At 45.6% G+C, this 17,262-nt stretch overlaps 3 protein-coding genes across 4 annotated transcripts; 1 reads left to right on the top strand and 2 right to left on the bottom strand.

Moving 5' to 3' along the window:
- Positions 1–210: 210 nt before the first annotated feature.
- polr3d (polymerase (RNA) III (DNA directed) polypeptide D) lies at positions 211–4,076 on the bottom strand. The gene is made up of 9 exons (XM_076038952.1): positions 3,943–4,076; positions 2,930–3,097; positions 2,656–2,699; positions 2,411–2,568; positions 2,193–2,317; positions 1,952–2,114; positions 1,189–1,436; positions 700–852; positions 211–603 (listed from the first exon to the last, which is right to left on the bottom strand). Exons 2-9 carry the CDS (start codon positions 3,089–3,091, stop codon positions 487–489), a joined length of 1,170 nt encoding a protein of 389 aa, XP_075895067.1. The 5' UTR covers positions 3,092–3,097; positions 3,943–4,076; the 3' UTR covers positions 211–486.
- Positions 3,518–14,677, top strand: phyhip (phytanoyl-CoA 2-hydroxylase interacting protein). Of its 2 annotated transcripts, XM_076038946.1 has the most exons (6): positions 3,518–3,674; positions 6,506–6,606; positions 8,698–8,886; positions 10,792–10,966; positions 11,207–11,324; positions 13,122–14,677. In XM_076038946.1, the coding sequence occupies exons 3-6, from the start codon at positions 8,710–8,712 to the stop codon at positions 13,666–13,668; spliced, it is 1,017 nt and encodes a 338-aa protein (XP_075895061.1). In that variant the 5' UTR covers positions 3,518–3,674; positions 6,506–6,606; positions 8,698–8,709; the 3' UTR covers positions 13,669–14,677. The 2 variants fall into 2 exon arrangements, with proteins under 2 accessions (XP_075895061.1, XP_075895062.1); XM_076038947.1 differs by lacking the exon at positions 3,518–3,674 and having other exon boundaries at positions 6,389–6,606.
- A 54-nt stretch (positions 14,678–14,731) lies between these two features.
- Positions 14,732–16,400, bottom strand: ppp1r3c2b (protein phosphatase 1 regulatory subunit 3C2, duplicate b). Its single transcript, XM_076038948.1, has 3 exons — positions 16,374–16,400; positions 16,194–16,254; positions 14,732–15,605 (listed from the first exon to the last, which is right to left on the bottom strand). The coding sequence occupies exons 2-3, from the start codon at positions 16,211–16,213 to the stop codon at positions 14,732–14,734; spliced, it is 894 nt and encodes a 297-aa protein (XP_075895063.1). The 5' UTR covers positions 16,214–16,254; positions 16,374–16,400.
- Positions 16,401–17,262: the final 862 nt, after the last annotated feature.

Genomic DNA, 17,262 nt, shown 5'->3' with positions numbered 1-17,262 from the left:
AAACTCAGTGTTAAATTTACAAACCTTGAAAATAAACTTTGTTTAAAAAAAAAAGTGTTTTGAAGGTGCAGCCAGAAAATGGATTTAGTGTTTTAGCAATCATGGCAAATTTCAGCAATCATCCAGTGTACATATAATACCCCCCAAATCTACTAAAAGACAGTGGACAACTTTTACAACGACAACACTTTCATACATATGGCATGAAAATACTGAAAAACAAAAACCTTTTATTCACACATTTACATCAATGTACACTCTTGTTAAGTGATCTTTCAGAGTATTGAATTTTGGCACAACTCAACTTAAAACCTTAAATTCATTTGCCTTTGCCACAACGTGACAATGTTGCGACACCTATGTACTGTATTTAAATAGGTCCTCATTTTAACTGCAGAAACAGAAAATGCATACAGAATGGATGTGATTGTGGTTGAAGGACAGGGGAAGTTCATGCAAGCACTGAACAGCCTCATTCAGCCTTGATCAAGCAAGGTTCTCCAACAGGGCCTCAAAGTCTGGAGAACAAACCATTTTGTGTTTGACTGTTCCCAGTACGGACAAGTCGCCTGTTCTTCCGTCTGTGCCAACAGAGACCAGTTCCTGGTTGATAAAAGGGTGTGGGAGAAAGGAAAGAGACGTGAAAACATACAAACACAATTGGGGAGACAAGGAGGCGGAGCGAGACTGCAAACAAACCTGGAAGAAAGAACACGATGTCCCGAGTGACACGTCTAGGGTGACCTGCCCCAGTATGAGCTGCACCCTGCCGGACTTCCTCACCAGCATCTTCCCTATCGGACCCTCCCGCAGGTCCTTTAAATTGCAGCAGTTCTCCTCAGCTTGCTCCTCCTGTTGCGTATGAAAATAAGATAAAATGCATCAGGATCCAAAAAAATACACAATGAACTTATGCAAAGAACTACAATCTTATCTTCTTCTTTTTTTTTTTAATGCATTAGCGATATGTTTTTTTGGAAAAGATAATTTCATACTGATAAACAACTATGAACACATTAGATATTTTTAAGACTGACAGAACCCAGAAAAAATAAATTCAGCTAAAAACATTAACAAAGTTTGGTGCCATTAGTGAAATGTGTCAAAGTTTTCTTCGCTGTCCTGCAACAAAAGCTGGGTGAGGGCTTTAGAAAAGTGAAACCGTTTTGCCGGTGCTTCAGTGCCTACCTGGGTCTCTGTCTTCAGCAGCACAGACTGGCCGTCCTCTGACTGCACTTCCGTCTTCACTGGCCTGTGCTCTATGGTCGGGGGCTGGCCAGGCAGCGAGTCGGGGAGCTGCATGAAGAACAGCTGGTCGCTTTTGCTGAGGCTCCACTTGTGCAGCAGGTCGGACAGAACCTCGGGCTCTGGGAGTGGAGGAGGCTTAAAAATTGCTTCTGCCTTCTTTATTTCCGTTTCCTCTGGCTCCTGTTTTACTGCAGGCAAAATAATGGGGGATGCAAGGTAAACATGATTTGTTCCAAGCTGGTTATTGATCTTTGCAGTGGCTGGTATTGGTAAAATAACACATAATTCAACATTACAAGTGGCTAATGAAGTTAATAGATTTTAAGTATTTGTATACACTTCCCAATAACTCTCTTTTTTCTTTAAAAAGTCCAAACAGTAAGGCTGTTTACATGGGATTTCTTAGTAAATCTGATTATACTGTTTCAAACTGAGGGATCTGATTGTCCTGCATTTAATCAGATTACGGTACATCTGAATTAAAACAGCTTTTCGATTTTGTCTTTTGAATTTACTAGTTCAACAAAACAGCTAATAAAAAATAAAAAAAACACTTATTACTGTTGTGTTTAAAAAGTACAGTATTATTATATATACACTGTCCTTTCTCATATGTTTATTATCATATAGCTGCGGGCTATGTAATGTCAATGCAACAAATGCTGTGAAAATAAGGCAAGCCAAAGGAGAGACTTCCTCTTACCTTCCACTGCAGTGTCCATGGGCTCATCATCGTCCTCCACCTTCTCTCTTTTAACAGCAGCAGAAGTGCTGAATTCCTCCCTGAAGCCCCACCCCGACACGGCGAGGGGCAGCTGGACAGGACAGCTCTTCTGCTCACTCCTCAGGAAGGGATCGTCGATAAACTGAACAAATGATACAGCACGGTTAAATTCCCAGAAGCCCCTAAAAGCAGCATTTGAACAGAGTGGGCTGTGGCTCACATTATCTCTCTCTAGATTGCGCAGAATCTCTTTGGTCTCTTCCTCGGTCTCTCGTTTCTCCTTTTTGATGTTGATGATGGCCGATGGTCCATCGCTTGGGGCATCTCTCTCATTTTCATAGCCACCTGTGTCGAATAATGGGAGTCCATGACTTTAAAGTTGCCGTACGGATACTAGCCCCACGCCAACGAGGGAAGAAGAAGACGGGAAAACCCTACTTCTCTTTTTCATCATCATTTCTGCGGGCCCCTGTTCAAAAATGGAGTGGGACTGGATGAGATCTGGTCCCCGTCCACGGCCGCGGCCTCTCTCCCTGGAACCTCGACCCCGCTCTCCATCACGGCGACCTCTCCTCGGCTCGCTGTCAACCTTCACTCTGACAGATAAAGTTATGAATCAGCACGTGTGAAAACAAACCTCCCTTGGGCTTATTTTTGTCTATCAGCATCGGTTTTGAACTCACTCCTCTTTGGCTTTCCTGCTGATAATATTGGGTGCAAAGGTTTTCTGCAAAAAAAATATATATATATATATTTCTGAGATTCTGATAGTATGATAGGCAAAAAATTAATCATTACAATTACAGCTCTAAAATGTGTTATTTTAAAGCAACAGGGTGAAAACAGAAAACTTTCGTTAGCTATAAATTATTACATCATTAAACATCTGATAGAACATTCAGGACATTTCAGGACATCTTATGCCTAGTTAGGTTGTGGTGCATGCTGCCGCCTTGCCTTCTTCACTCCTCCTAAGGTGAGATCTCTAGAACGCATGGAGGGAAGGCGGCCGGGGGAGATGCCGGCTGGCGGTCGGCGGTTCGGGAACGGAACGCGAGGATTTCCGCCAGGCGTGGGCACACGTTGACCGCTCATGTCTCCCGATCCTGAATCTGCCATCCTAAACTGACAAAAAAAAAAGAAAAGAAAAAAGAAACAAGGCATCAAGCATTTGCAACAATTTGTGGTTTCCATGATTTTGCTTATACAAAATAGGGCCCTCATCATCATTTAAGGGTTTTCAACCCTGTGGTGGTAAATGGAAATTTCTTATTGATGATCAGCGGTGTTTATATGTGTAAACATGGTTAATACATGACAGGTAACGTATAGGGATAATGCGTTTTCGATGCGATAGCCACAGTCTACAAGTACAGAAAAAATAACTCTTGAACCAGCTAAATTAATTTTATTCCAAATTACAATTCAATATTTTCTTTTAATTCAAGAACAAAACTTTATTTATTGGACCTGAAACGTTTACAAGTATACAATATCCATATCCGACTGAAATTGCTTTGAAAGAAACTGGAGATCACATGATTTAATTACTACATCACGTGATGCTATGGCATCATCTAGAATTACACAATATATTGTGTGCATTAAACGTACATTAGGTGCTGATACCGTGGAACCCAGCTTGAGTTGGATTTTTTTATTTTTTGAAAATGACACCGATGATTACTACTTCATTTTGCCGGTGGGTTGCAGCATGTAGTTTTCCTTCAGTTCATTTTTTGTCATTGGTCATTTCGATCGGACGTGACAGTGCCGTCAACGTAGTATTGTCTTTTGAACATAGTGAACACTCGCAAATCAACGTATGTTGTCGTATTTACCCAAAATACAGCGTAAATCAGCAACACGTGTCCAAATCGAGCACCGAAAACACCTACTCACTCAGATACACGCTGAATTACGACTGTCAAGAAGAAAGCATAACACGCCGAACAGTTCTGCATACTCACGTCGTGATCCCGCTTCTGCCGTAATCGAGAGTTGATCCCAAACGTAGAGTGAAAGTGTCATTACAAGTTGTTTTGAGCTACTGCTGCTTCCAACAATGCAGGACGGCCGGCGCCATGACACTTTGCGTTGACGTCATCGCTTGACGTTTCACGGGGATCAAACCTGCGCAAGCAAAGACGCATAAACCCGTAATTTTTCTGTGGACATCTTCCTTGACCACATTTTCCTCAATTATCTTATCCATTTTTATGTTTGCTGGACCGAATGATTTATCCGTTGTAAATAATGTGCTCATGATAATGAGTTTTTCTTTTTTTCTTCTTTTTTTTTTGTTGCAAAAATCTAATTGGAAAGAATTAGAAATAGCATGTAAGAAAATACCATTTTACATTGTTTCATTGCGGGATGATTCCAAAATATAAGCAGAAACAAAACTTGATGGACCATAAACATTTTTTACAGTGCCTAATTATTAAGACATGCCCTTGGATAGTGGTGACATGAATTAAAATGTATTCAGGTCAGGTTCTGTATAATTTTTCAGAGCCTTTTATTTTAAGTAACCCAACATTTGTGCTTTTTTCAGACCATAGAAATGAAACCTTGTACCAGTGTCATTTGAAAACACTTGTGTTAATTCAACTACACTGTAATGGTAATAAACACAAACATGCATACATCCAATTTCTGTCACTGCTTGTCCTGCATTCATAGTCATTCACCCTGAAAAGCCAGCACACAAGTTATTATTATTATTATTATTATTATTATTATTATTATTATTATTATTATTATAAGGCAGTTGGTAAAGCAGCATGTATACAATTTATACAATACCATTTCCACTAGATGGCAGTTTTAAAATGTACAATCTAAAATGTTTGGTTCATCGTTCATCAGAATTAATTTTTCTCTTCTCTTCATTACCCTTTAAGAAGTATTAGTTCTCTTTGTGACACCATAATGGGTGTCACAAATTACTTTTATGGCAAATGACTTTTAGAACTATATTTAAGCATACACTTAGTCTACAAAAGCCAGGAAGCAAAAAAGTGAAAGATGGTTTTTAATTTCTCTCGAGTTATTGAATTTAAAAAAACATTGGCAAATTGAATTTTGCCAATCTTTTTAAGACAGTAACTGACCTTTGAGACGTGCCATAAATGTGACTGATGGCATATTAACTAATGGATAGTCATAGATTGTATTTGGGCATCAAGGGTACACAATGGATTTGTATTTCATTTGTTTATTCATTCACAGGACATCATAGATCATTCATGTAACAACACATGCCCCCCGCAAGCAAAGCTGAGAGTGTTATTTGGGCAGAGTCTGCCCCCCTCATGTTGTGACTAATGATAGATGAGCACAGTTTAATTACACTCTGAGGATATCTGCCGCTGGGCAGAAAAGGATGTGGCTGTTTACAGTCAATGGAATTGCAGCAATACATCATTGTCATTAAAAAAAAAAAAAAAAAAAAGGGAGGGGGTTTGGGAGAATAAAAATATGATGTCTGGGAGACGATGGCACTCTGACTATCAGATCATCTCTTTGTCATCTATCTTTTTATTGTGCGCACGTATCCATTGTTTTAGCAGCAGATTATCGCTATTAATCTGGGCAGGTGGGGGGAGGAGGGCCTCTGTAATCCTCAACCAAATCCAAAATGAAGTTGTCCCCGGAGGTTGAGCAAACACAAAGACATCTCTTATGAAAATGAATGCCAGCGGAAATCTGCTTAGTCCCGGTTTACACAGCGGCATCCCTCGCGACCAGTGGGGCCATCGGGGGAGAGGGGAGGAAGGGAGGGAGAGGGATGGCCTGCGAGGTTAGTCCATATGGCATAACAGTTGGCACGTGCATTTCTTTTTTTTGAGGTCTCGGTGGTGTTGTGTTATTTACTGGGCCACCTCTTGGAATAATCTGCTCAGCCAGTGGAGTGTGTATTTCAAAAAAAGAAAAGGGCTTTGAGGTCACGACGAAAGGTGACATGTATGCAAGCAGCTGAGTGTTGGGACTGCATTCAAGTGTGTGTAATGTGTAGGTTTGTGTGTGTTTGTGTGTGTGTGTATAGACTTTGCGCCCCAGGGCAGATTTAGCGGCGAGTGATGTGTGATGTGGGATTGGATGGTGAGGGCATAATGCCAGTGAGGATTACTGACTTGCTCAGCGTGGTCGCACTCCACTGTGATTTTTTATTATTTATTTTTTTTACATTTCTTGTGGGTTTTTTTTAAATCTATGTTTCCCTCGTTTTGTTTTGTTTTTCTAATTCGTCCCATGTGGCTAAACGCATGAGTCAAGCAAACATCATCCACAGAGCGGAGTGTGTGTGGAAAAAAAAAAGTGGTGGGTGAGGGAGGTGGTGATGCTGGGAGGCAGAGGAGGAGGAGGGGGGTGGGGGGGGCGGTTAGGATGTTTGTGCGGCACACAGCGTGAGAGAGAAACACAGAGAGAGAGGAAGAAAAAGAAGAGAGTGAGAGAGAGAGTGAGAGAGAGGAGTCCGTGTGCTCGTTTCACCTCCTAATCAGTTTTTCCTGCGGGATCTGTCATCAGCCGCTGCAGAGGAGGAGAGCAAGAGGAGGAGGAAGATACCGGACACCGGAGCGGCTGGAACCCGACTTCTGCCATCGCTGATCCACTGAGCCTCGACACAAGTAAGGAACTCTCTTCAATCAGCCGCCTCTTCACAAAACAGCGGAGGCTCCCGGGTGAAATGATGTGAAGCGGCGCTCGTCGGTCCAGCCTTTGTGTTTGCGCCGTTCATGTGTGCGAGATGACATTTAATGCCAACTTTGCAGTGCAGTCCATATAGTCTTTGTTGCATCCATAACCGGCGCCGTTTGGCACGGCATCCCCGAGGGGGCTCAAGCAAATCCACCGCCGCCCCTTTCCCAAAGTCTTAACGCTTGGTTTATTTGTGTGAGATCCCATCGCACTGTATTAGTCATACTATGTCTGTGTGTGACAGCCTATTTAATCAGCGTCTCGTAACATGTTCACACCATGCAATGTTTTTTTTTCTCCCCCTCAACCTCCAACAGCTGTAGGTGCTGAAATGTAAACCCTAGCGGTGCCTTTGCCTCCCTCCATATGCATGAGGTGATACATTTCTGTAGGATTTTTTTTTTTCCCAGTCAGCCTTACATACACATCTGCAGCTGATTCATAATTTGGGATGCGAGTCTCTGCTGTAATTACATTTGGACCCAGTTGCCTGATTTTCCAGTAATTGGCCATCAAAGTGGGTTTTTTCGCAGCTCAGATAATTGGCTCACGTTTCCTTTTTACGGATTTCTGCATTGAGGAGGGCGACGGCTGCGTGTGTGAACGCTATAGGAGGCTTCCTTTGAACCGCCTGGCATGCGATTCGATCCAAAAGTGGAACACACGCCGCACTCACACGGCTGAGACGTGGGGCTGACGTGCTGACACCGTGTCCTGAGAGGGATCTCCCCCCCCTTTTTTGCCCCAGTTTGGATCTCGGAAAAAAAAAAGAGACACCAAGTGAAGAGACGTGAACAGCAGCTGGAAAACGCACGTGTGTGATGCAGACCAACAACCCCCCACCCCGCCACCCTTTTCTACCGCCTCGCTGTGTGAGCGAGCTATTGCACAAATTTCACAGTCCACAGCCTTTAATGAGCTGATGCCGCCTGTCCGTCACGCAGCCCTCGATCGGACAACGACGCCGGCAGCTGGCAACTGTGGCCTAAAACCAGCAATTAATGTTAATTCTTTATGTATTTACTCATTCTCTTCTCAAAGGCGCATCACTTAACATGGGCCGAAGCGATTCCAATAATGGGGCGGACGCAAGGCGCTGAGCGATAAAAAGGCAAACGCTCCCTGCTCGGGGCAGCAGGCGATGCTCCTGAGGACGACTGCAGCAACAAATTAGGGATGAGTGAAAGCTGTGAGCGGGCGGACGGTGGAGACGGAACAGGATGACCGCTGCGCGCACTTGCCTGCAGAGTGCCGGCGTCAGTTTATGAGGAGGAAGGTGACAGCTAATCAAACACTACCTCCGCAGACAGATTGACCTCGGTCCGGTGCTCAGGGCCATGTGCAGCGGCCCGGATCGAACAGTGATGGGCGAGAGGGTGAGAGAGAGAGAGAGAGAGAGAGAGAGAGAGAACAAAGATCATCATACATCACCTGCCGCCGAAAGCAACTTCCCTCACAGCAATAAAAGTTCCAGAAAAACAAAAGTTTACCGCCGCAGCCGCTCTTGCCAACGGCTGGCACTCGAGCACTGCAGTGAAAGTGGCTATGTCGTTATCTTTTCTTTGGGGGGGGGCAAGTTTATTTCAAACTGCTGCTTAGTTTGTGACCCCCTTCGTTTGTGAACATTGGACTGAAGAGACAAGAGGGAGGCTGAGGCCGTGTGGTTGCTGGGATACTGGGGCTGTAGGTGGATTATGAGATTGAGGAGGGGGGCTGCAAGAGGCCAGTCGCAAAGATGGCAGGGCACCGGCTTGTGTAATAATGGGGAAATGTCATTTAAGGGCAAGACAAGGCGGGAAGTGGAAAGAAAAGAGCAAAGATCTCGGACGCAGGTCCCTAAATGAAAGGTTAATTGGATTCGGTCCGAAGGCGCTTGATGTTACTAAACTGCAGTCGTGTCCGCTCTCCGGCTCTTTGTGGTGCCATTGAAATGTCCCTCAGCAGATGCTGCCGTTCTTCCAGCTGTGGCATTAGTGCCAGATTACTCTAACCACTCCCCCCTGCCCCCTCATCCCTCTCAGTTTTAACGGCAGATGACCGAGATGGATGCCCCCCTCTCCACCCCATGCAATATCCAGATTTGCGAAGTGACGTGCGACTCCTTCCGCATCATGTGGGACATGGCCCCCGAGGACACGTCCAGGACCACGCACTTCTTCATCGACCTGAGCCGCAAGGAGAGCCGGGACCCCAACCGCTTCAAGCACCGGGTCTGACAGTCCGAGAAGCAATGCATCCCCTCATTTATCCATCCACTCATCCACTCATCCATCCACTCATCCACTCATCCACTTATCCATCCATCCAGTCATCCACTAATGCATCCATCCATCCACTTATCCATCCATCCATCCATCCATTTATCCATCTATCCAAACATCTACTCATCCACCCATCCATCATCCATCCTTCCATCATTCATCCAACCATCCATCCACCATCCATCCATCATCCCACGCACCCATCCATCCAACCATCATGCATGTATCCATCCATCCATCCATCCATCCAAACAGCTACTCATCCACCCACCCATCCATCATCCATCCTTCCATCCATCCATCCATCCTTCCATCCATCCATCCATCCATCCGTCCATCCATCCATCCATCCACTCAATCAATATTTCTCACTGGGCTGTCTTCTTTGTATTGCCGATTCCGACTGATCCATTTTCCTCAGTGACCTTCGGGCCTCCCCTCACTCCCTCATGAGCAGCCAAAATAAGACAAAACACGCATTTCGTTCAGGCCGACTCGGGTCAGCAGACGGGTCCAACTGCTTTCCGATATTGCGCCTGAGCCCGAACACAGAAAACAGCGGTTGCGCCCTTTCAGTCACTTTTGATACAGGCAAAAAAATGGGAAAATGAGTGCAGTCAACAGCTTGGGGCCAGTGACTCACTTCTACTGTTTCCGCTTAAAGTGGACTGACACACGGAGCAGTATTTTTTTTTTTTTTTTTTTTAAACCCTTTTCACACACAATGCACATGAGGCACTTTGTGGTCTGAAAGGAATATATTTGTCATGGACTCCATTCAGGCGGTGGGAGAATGAAAATTGTTTTTCATTTTCTCCCACATGCGGATGGATGTGGGAGAAAATTAAACGGATGGCAAGCCGTCTGGATGATGTAGGTCAATGTCCCACTTAGGTAAAAACTACAAAACTGGATGTTGAAGAAAGAAAAACAGTGTGGTTGCAAAATGTTCTTTCGTGGCAGCAAAATGCTGTCAAATCAGTGGAACCAGCACCGAACTTATTCCAAATTTGTCACAAGACATTTTGCTTTAATATTTAATAGAACTTGGATAACTATCAGTATTTTGGTGAAATCCATTGCCTAATACAACATTTTAATAACATCCCATTGACTCCGTTATTATTTATATCACTCCAGTGTCATAAATTTTCTTAGATTTCTTTGAGAATGTTCGCGCACTCTACTCGCCTGTGAGCCACAGTCAAAGAGTGCAGAGAAATGGGTGACTCAGATGATGGGGATCAGTCAAGTAATTATTCTTGTCCCGATAACAGTGGCATTATTACACCTGCTCCGACAAAAATGCCTTCTGTGCCACCCTAATTTGCATCTGAATTCAAATCCAGTAGCTTAAGCTGAATGCTTTTTTGACCTTGTGTGGTTTCCGGTGCCACATGCTGACTGCAATTATTGCCTCTTTTAGCAGACAGCGCTCTACAGATGTCAAAGCGCTCCAATGGTGTCAAAGAGCTGACTGAGTTGCTCAGGAATGGGAGATTTGGTCTCTCTCTCTCTTTCTCTCTCACTGACAGACAAAGTAGCATAAACAAACTTGCATCAGAAATGTTGCCATGGAGCCCTTTTGGGCCCATGGCAACAAACAAAGTGCCTCGGAGGCCTTGGCTAAAACAAAGCTGCTGATTTGATCCGATGTATCCTAGTTACAGCAGCTTGGGCCCGAAATGAAATATCATGCTAATTAAAGGCAAGGGAAAAAAAAACATATTGAGGTCAGTGGCTAACTAACAATCAAATTTACATTTGTTTTGAAATGTTAATGGAAAACAGAGCAGCCTGTAATAGTCTGGCTTCCAGTCCCTGATGGTAACTCCTTCCTGCTTCCACCTCCAGGATGTTCCGACCAAGCTGGTGGCCAAGGCCGTACCCCTGCCCATGGCAGTGAGGGGACACTGGTTCCTCAGCCCCAGGACCGAGTACTGTGTCGCCGTCCAAACCGCTGTCCGACAAGCCGACGGTGACTACCTGGTGTCGGAGTGGAGCCAGGTTATTGAGTTCAGCACTGGAGGTAGAGACAACCTGTCATACACAGACAGCATGTGTGCTTATATATATATATAAATATATGTATTTATAGCGCAAGAGCGCAACGGTGTGACAAGTTCTAAACACAGGAATAGGAAATGAGGACAGAGAACAGCTGTGGATTTTTAAAAAAAACTACAATTCTGATGAGGCACAAAGGGGTCATTAGCATTTCAAAGTAGCGCCGACGTCTGAAATGATGTGGCTCCTTTTAACTTTGCAGACTACGCCATGGAACACCTGCAGCAGCTCCTTGACAAGGCCAAAGGCTCTGCAGGGAGGATGCTGAAATTCTCTGTGTTTTACCGCAACCAGCACCCGGACTACTTCGACTTTGTCAGGTACGTCCATGAGCATTTTGACAGTGTGTACAGCAGACCGCTGCAGCAATAATGACTTCCGAGTTGCGGTAGGTCAGATTTGGTTAATGGCAGTCGTTGCTCCATTAAAATGTTCTGGTGGGAAAGACTGAGTTCTGGCTTTTATGCGGATGGTCTTTGACAGATAAAAGCCTTCCCGTCAATATAATGTGTGCTAGCTGATCCTTTCTTGGCAACTGAACACTCTCTGATGGCGTCTGCATGCTTCATAAAGCTCACTAAGACATTGATTATGGGCGGTTCGAATCCATTTGTCACAATCCCCAGTCTTCCCCTGATCTTTGTCCTCTAAAGTCTTCGGGGTCCGCTGGTACCATGAGTGAAGAGGGAGTTTGGGATCTCAGGCCAAGAAGTTCCCAAATTAATAACGCACCAAAATGTTTTGTGTTTCCCAGCCCCTTCCCTTTTAGTTGGGACAAAGCCAGGAATAGCTTCCACTTAAAAGCCCACAAAGACAAAAGAGAAAAAACTGAGTGTAGCTCATGCTAATAAGCATGAGGCTACTACACTAAAGGCTTTACTCTGACAATTAATCTAGCCTCTCCTTGGTGTGAGTTCAGTTCACAGCACATTTAACCGTCACCAAGAGGCAGTGACACGCGGCTAATGTCGCCATAAACGCCAATGACATGCCTTGACTGACTTGCTGTAGCTCATTGGCTAAACTAGGAGTGGCGGGCAGCAGCAGCTAATCTGATTTATCTGATTAAAAATGATAGCAAGAATGTTTGTTTGGTCATCCATCCATTCCCACTTCCTCGTGCACTTAGGGTCGTGGGGAGTGCTGGAGTCCGTCCCAGCTGTCATGGGGCAAAGGCAGGGTTACAATCTGGATGAGTTGCCAGTTCATAGCAGGGTCATATAGCAAGACATTCACACACACACACACACACACACACACACACACACACACACACACACACACACACACACACACAAACACAACCATCGACAAATTGGACTTCCCAATTCTCCTCACGTGTTTGTTTTTGGACCGTGGGACGAAGCTGGAGTACTGGAGAAAACCCATGCAGACACAGGGAGAACATGCAAAGTCCAGACAGAAAGGTCCTGTGTGAGGTGACAGGGGGTTAGGTTTGTACTGTTTTAATGGGATTTTTGCCAGATGGATACATGGGACGAATTCAAAAGGACGATAGTGCCAGGTTAATCGAGAAGAGAATCTTTATTGGCAGTATGTAAAATCAACAAAAGTGGTTTATTTGATCTTAAGAACAGCAAGCCTTACTTTGCCGTGATAAGAACGGGAACTGCCCATTAGTCCAACAAATTGCCCATTGGTCCGACCTCCCATTACGGTTAGGGTTAGGTTTTTAGTGTAAGGATCTCCTCCCCGGTAGATCCCAGGGAGGAGTGATGCACGTTCCATCACAGGGAGAAGACTTGTGGGCCTGGTGCCCAGCCCTCCAAGTTGTCCCACCACACAAAAGTGGTGGGGGTCGGACCAATGGGCAATTTGTCGGACTAATGGGAGGTCGGACTAATGTGAGGTCGGACCAATGCCTTGCTCCCGTTAAGAACACCTCAACTTCTCTGGGCCAAAGCAAAACCTGCCCTGAATCCTTATGCCTCCGTTCTTGGATACATCAAATACACACCAGGAAAGGGATAACTGCACTCCTTCTGTCAGGCCTTTTTAAATCTTTTTTTTTTACATTACATTTTACATTTTACATTTTACATTTTACAATTTACATTAATTAAAATTTCTGACTACTCTTTTGACTTGTCTTAAAGGAGAGAATGCGAAGGCCTGATGCGTCCGGTGCTTAAGGACTGCAGCGGGAGTCACGGTTCTCCTATCAACGGGAAACTACAAGGGGTCTTCTTCAGCTGCAACACAGAGTTCGACACAGGCCTCCCACCCAGGGACTCCCCGTACGGACCGCTCCGCTTCCAGATCCCGGCGGGGCACCTGCTCAACCCCAATGTCAGCCTGTACTTTGCAGACTTCTACTGTATGTACACGGCCTACCATTATGTGGTGCTGGTTCTCGCCCCAGTCGGCTCGGGGGGGGACGCCTTCTGTCGTACCCGTCTCCCACTGCTGGACTTGGCCTCCAACCCCTTCTTGACGTACACCGAGTCCCAGCGTCCGGGGGAGGAGCCTGTTTTTTGCCACGCCAGCGACGTCATTCTCGAGGTGCTCTTCACTGAGCCGGTTCCATTGGACCAGGGCAGAGTGGAGCAGATCAGCGGGCACCACCAGCTCATGAGTCAGACCACAGCCAACGCTAAGAAGGACCCCAGCTGCAAGGTGTGCAACATCAGTGTGGGACGCTGAGGCCAGGCTGCAGATGCAGTGGCAGACTGGGGTGCGTGAGTGTGTGTGTGTGCTGACGGACTCGACAAGGCGGAACGTCTTGAGTCCGTCCCGTGTCGGTCGGAGCACAGCGGAATCGGTCAACCTCTCAGGTGTTTGCTCGCTGCCGCCGCCTCGCTTCACCCCCTTGCTCGCATCGAGTGGTAAACAAAAGAGAAAGTGAACCGCAAAATTCCATCAGGACCATAGCTAGAAATACCACTATAGATCTGTTAACGGCTTCCATGAAATACACAACTGGGGACTTGATAGACGACTAGACTAAATCACCATGTATTTGCTCTAAGTCATCTTTGCTCTCTGGTGTGTCTGGCCTCTTCAAACACTTTATTTCCCATGTCTTTTCCCTGACTGCAGTGTTTGAATTGCACCTGCAGGAGCCAAATACCAAAAACATTCCCTTGTGCAGTAAAGCAGCTTGTGGTTTTATTGTTATTTTTTTTTAGCTTTTAAAAGTTTTTTGCGTTTGTGATTCAGAGAGAAAAAAGCTCTCAACGGCCAAATTTCTGATGATAACACTACACTATGGCTGTAACATTTTTAGCAACCTTTCTAAAAACAAAATTCATTCCTGTGACGCAATTAGTTGAACCTTTGTATTAAGACTCCTGGCACACCAAAAACTCAGTGTTGTGTAAACCTTATTAGAGGTATCTATGTGTGTTGAGTTTGAGGAAGATTGCTTCCTAAAGTCAACAGGGCTGAGCCAAGATTAGCTCCACTCTTGCTACTTGGCTTCTGTTTGTCCCTGCCTAATAATCTGTGACCTAAATGGGAATCCCAGAAATGCCCACAGTAAAAAGGATCCCTGCACCCTTGAGCAACAGTAAAGCACACGCTGGATGTGACAAAAGAAAAAAAACACATTGGATGCTGACTGAGGAAAACAAACAAACACCGACTATGGGTTCTTGAAAAGTTTTTTATATATACATACACATTGCGATCACTCTTTTCATAGAAAAAAAATTACCGTCTTAAAATATTCAGTCACTTCATCTGAAAAACAGGACTCACATCTTAGTTATGCCCTTTTCACTTCAAGCTTCTTGTTGCTGCACAGATGCGAGTTCACGCTCACGCGGATGCTGTAGTTCTCTCCATCGTTGTTGTCCCAGAAAGGCTCGCCGTGGCCGCCGGGCAGATAAAATAAACAGAATTCTACATTCCTCTTGGCATCCAGCACTTTGGGCAGAGCAATGTCAAACTCAAAGATGTCCGTCCGGGGCCCGCCAAAGCGCTTCGGCAGGTACGCGCAGGCCTCGTCCCTGTAGCTCTGCCACGAGTCGAAGGTGATGCGCACCCGCACGTCCTTCTGGTAGCTGACGTTCCTGACCCGCACGGTGCCTCGCAGGGCCTGGTCGCTCACGCTGCAGCTCTCCAGGGTCACCATGCTCTTTTCCAGCTTAGCGCGGAAGGCCTGGAAATCAGCGGAGGGCTGCGGGAAGCCCAGCTTGAGCTGCGTCCCCGGGCAGCAGGTGCTGACGGTGCAGCTGTAGCCGTCCTCCGTCATGCTCCCCAGATCCTGCAGCGACGGCAGGAGGTCGAGGTCAGACGGCCCCTCCTTGTCGGAAAACTCCCGCACGGCCGTGAGGGACAGCCCGCACGAGTCGGCGAAAACCACTCGCTTGTTCCTGATGGGCAGCAAGACGTCGTCGTCCAAGTCATCAAAGTCGTCCAGGAGGAAGGGGAGGGGTTGGGTGAGGTAGGCCCGGCTCAGGACGTCCAGGGGTAGCGGATCTAAAGCCGGAGGACGGATACAGGGGCGCTGCGGCTTCAGGATGGGAACCCAGACGTGAGGGCACAGTTGTTTACTCTGGTTCAAGCAGAGCCTGACCGCTATCTCGTTAAGTCCGGCTGATTGGGCCGTTGACCTCAGGCCAACCGCAGGCAGGAGGCTTGAGAGGGAAGAACAAAGCAAAGCAACGCCGCTTTCAAACTTTCACATACTTACTGGAACAAAACTTTTAGCCCTGGCAACAAATGATGAGAAATAACCCCCAGACTGGACTGCTGCAATGAAAATAATATCTAATGGAATTGGGTTCCACGTGAAGCGGTAGAAGTTCTCTCTCGCTTCTTGCCATGCTCCAAAAGATAACATCTTCAGTCGATCTAATGACTCCATAAGCAATCATCTGCCATCCACTCTGCTTTTATAAAGAGGCTGAACAAGAATGCAGTGGCTGCAAAGATATAGAGTAGAAGCTTTACCTGCATGAATGGATATTTTCATGCTAAAAATAAACTGCGCTAATGGTGCTAATTAGGGGGAGAAAAGAACTTCAGCATTTTGATAGTATTTTTATTTAGTACTGAATGGCTTTGGCTAGAGCTTAGCTTCGCCAAAAACCTAGTTAGTTCATCTAATCATCTAGTCATCTTCAAATTTTAGAAGGACCTTTTTGGTGTGCCGGGTAGATGAATCTATCCAAAGTGTAACAAAGTCACATTTATGAGTTGCATGGTTAGTGCCAGCAGCTTACGTCGCACTTAACATCTCCATCCTGGATTCGAGGGAAACGCTCTCCACGTTTGCTTGGAGTTCTGCGGAACAAAAAGTGCAAACACACACAGACAGTATTCTCACCACTTTGGTGGAGGAAAGGTGGCTGCCGTACACTTTACATTCATACAGACATGCGTACATTATTAATCTCACTTACAGACTGTGTCCTGGAGCAACTTGTTTTGCGTGCCGTCTCAGTCATCCCCTTGCCAGCAGTGTGCGCAACCAGATCCTATTTATACCCCCCCAAGGTGAGACGTCACACTGTTATGTTGAGCACTCCGCTCCCAACCAATCAGATCAACTCTTGTGAGTTTGTGCTCCGTCACATGAACCTGCATGTACTGTTTGTGTTCCACTGTTTATGAAAAATAATTTGTTCTATCAAACTTAAGCGCAACCATATGAAACTGTTGTATGTAGAACATCCTGATGATCCGTGACTGTCGTCCCCCTTCACCTTTGTGCGTCATTGAAAAGGCTTGATGTGTCAGTTTGGTGCTCCAGTGCACTTTAGCCTGCATTATGGAAACTATGACAGCCATGCTGGCCTCTATTCTCAGACCTATCCATGGACACAGGAGCTTGTGAGAGGATAGTGCCCTGGTCTTCTGCTGGCCGGTTCATAAAATCCTCTGGCCCGCCGGCATGTGTGATGCAGAGGATCTGGATTTATAGACGACAGCCAAGCTATTGGAGGATGGACCCCAGCGCATTCATATCCAGTTGCATGAAACGTGAACCCTTTTACAGCTTTCAGCTTCACCGCTGAGTTATGGCAGAAACGTGTTAAAAGTGCCCGGCCCAATGCTGACGGAGGATGTCTGAACTCGTCCACGAGCTCCTCGCGTTCCAGTTTCACTCTGAAACGGACTCAGTTTTAACAACAACGGTGCTGCTGTATAAATAAAATTCAAAGACAAGCCAATGTTTGATTCTCTCTTTTTCTTTCAGTGAAGAATTCAAAGATATCCAGCTTCTTGAATAAAAAAAACAAACACATGCTTCATGAAAGCTTGGATCTTTTCAGTGTTTGAAATGCAATT

This window comes from Nelusetta ayraudi, unplaced genomic scaffold (genome assembly GCF_046127955.1).
Source record: "Nelusetta ayraudi isolate G7.1 ecotype Tasmania unplaced genomic scaffold, CSIRO-AGI_Nayr_v1 ptg000058l, whole genome shotgun sequence".
In the NCBI taxonomy this organism is placed as follows: Eukaryota; Metazoa; Chordata; class Actinopteri; order Tetraodontiformes; family Monacanthidae; genus Nelusetta; species Nelusetta ayraudi.
The sequence above is the reverse complement of the archived record's forward strand: the minus strand, read 5'-3'. Positions and strand labels throughout refer to the sequence as shown.

Excerpts from the sequence above, each read along its gene's own strand:
- ppp1r3c2b (XM_076038948.1), bottom strand. The coding sequence starts at position 16,213 with ATGGAGATGTTAAGTGCGAC. Across the intron at positions 15,606-16,193 it reads ATGGAGATGTTAAGTGCGAC|CCTCCTGCCTGCGGTTGGCC; the intron begins GTAAGCTGCTGG and ends TTCCCTCTCAAG.
- phyhip (XM_076038946.1), top strand. The coding sequence starts at position 8,710 with ATGACCGAGATGGATGCCCCCCTCTCCACCCCATGCAATATCCAGATT. Across the intron at positions 10,967-11,206 it reads TATTGAGTTCAGCACTGGAG|ACTACGCCATGGAACACCTG; the intron begins GTAGAGACAACC and ends TTAACTTTGCAG. Across the intron at positions 11,325-13,121 it reads GACTACTTCGACTTTGTCAG|GAGAGAATGCGAAGGCCTGA; the intron begins GTACGTCCATGA and ends CTTGTCTTAAAG.
- polr3d (XM_076038952.1), bottom strand. The coding sequence starts at position 3,091 with ATGGCAGATTCAGGATCGGGAGACATGAGCGGTCAACGTGTGCCCACG. Across the intron at positions 2,700-2,929 it reads CCTTAGGAGGAGTGAAGAAG|AAAACCTTTGCACCCAATAT; the intron begins GCAAGGCGGCAG and ends TTTTTTTTGCAG. Across the intron at positions 853-1,188 it reads TGCTGAAGACAGAGACCCAG|GAGGAGCAAGCTGAGGAGAA; the intron begins GTAGGCACTGAA and ends CATACGCAACAG.